The 1,342-nt window shown below is 23.8% G+C and overlaps 2 protein-coding genes across 2 annotated transcripts; one reads left to right on the top strand and one right to left on the bottom strand.

Moving 5' to 3' along the window:
- Nucleotides 1–151: 151 nt before the first annotated feature.
- Nucleotides 152–757, top strand: ENU1_202640 (hypothetical protein; the record flags this gene model as incomplete). The annotated part of the gene is made up of 1 exon (XM_008862151.1): nt 152–757. The coding sequence occupies one exon, from the start codon at nt 152–154 to the stop codon at nt 755–757; it is 606 nt and encodes a 201-aa protein (XP_008860373.1).
- Nucleotides 758–821: 64 nt separating this feature from the next.
- On the bottom strand, nt 822–1,334 carry ENU1_202630 (acetyltransferase, GNAT family protein; the record flags this gene model as incomplete). Its single annotated transcript, XM_008862150.1, has 1 exon — nt 822–1,334. The coding sequence occupies one exon, from the start codon at nt 1,332–1,334 to the stop codon at nt 822–824; it is 513 nt and encodes a 170-aa protein (XP_008860372.1).
- Nucleotides 1,335–1,342: the final 8 nt, after the last annotated feature.

Below are 1,342 nucleotides of genomic sequence, written 5' to 3'. Positions count from 1 at the left end.
AATTTGTTGTATTTCCTGCATTGGAAAAAGGATTTAATTTTGTTATTAAAAATAGCAAAAAAGAAAGAATATTAACAAACTAAAAAATAAAAATGATAACTAAATAATATACAACTAAAAATAATAAAAATAATAGATAAATAATTACAAGATGGCACATACACCATTATTATTGTTAAGTCTTCTTGGGATAATATTATGTTGTTTCTTCCCCATTCAATTTTATTTTAATTTATTAGATCCCGACATTGAATTTAATGAAAAAATCAGTTCATTATTTATATCAGTTGGATGTATTTTTGGAATATTATTATTTATATCGACGACAATTGTTTCGTGTTGTTTTAATAAAGGAGGTAAAATATGTACAATAATTGGAAGTATTTTAGTACTTCTTATTGGAGGATTTTTTATTATATTAAGTCAAACTATGATGAAACAAAACGATTTTAGTGAAGACATAAATGGATTACATAATATTGAACTAAAATCTAATTGTTGTGGTTGGAAATCAATTAATTTGGATGGTTGTTATGCTAAAAATATTACTGATTCTATTAAATCGTGTTATGATGAAATTGGTTATCCAATTCAATTGATTTTTATCCATTTATTTGTCTTCTACATGTGTTATGTTATTTATATCTTTATTACTTTACTTCTTATTATTTGTTCTTCAACATCTTCTTCTTCTTCAAATAAACAAAATCTTCAAAGAACTGAATATTCAAATAATGAAAATTTAAAAGAAGATTAAAAATTTTAAATTAAAATTTTAATTAATTTTTTTTTTAAATTATTAGAATTTTTTTTTAAAAAATTTAATTTGCTGCAATAATTTTTTTTCTCCAAGCAACAGCAGCAGGTGAAATGTCTTCATTATTTAATTGGTCATCCAAATTCAACACTTTTTTATAAAGTTCCATATGATCATATTCACCGACCATTGAAAATCCCATTTTTTCTAAAAATTTACTTCCCGAAGAATTTTTTTCAGACGAACGAGCTCTAACGATACGAGCTCCATAAATTTCAATAGCAGCATTAATAGTTTGTTTTAATAATTGAGTACCAATTTTCATTCTTCTATATGATTCTGATACAACAAGATTTGTTATTTGAACAGTACATAACCCTTCTTTAGTTTCATCATCTGTTTTCATAATTGTATATCCTACTATCTTTTTATTTATTGTTTCTGCAACATACATTAAATATGGCCATGATAAAAAGTGATAATAATAATATTTCGACTGATATCCTTCTTCTGTTGTAAGTTGATAATTTTGAATTGAAAAAATGTCTTGTGCAGTGGCTCTTCTAACTGAAATCATTTCTTCTT

This window comes from Entamoeba nuttalli (genome assembly GCF_000257125.1).
Source record: "Entamoeba nuttalli P19 unplaced genomic scaffold asmbl_9612, whole genome shotgun sequence".
In the NCBI taxonomy this organism is placed as follows: domain Eukaryota; phylum Evosea; order Mastigamoebida; family Endamoebidae; genus Entamoeba; species Entamoeba nuttalli.
The sequence above is the reverse complement of the archived record's forward strand: the minus strand, read 5'-3'. Positions and strand labels throughout refer to the sequence as shown.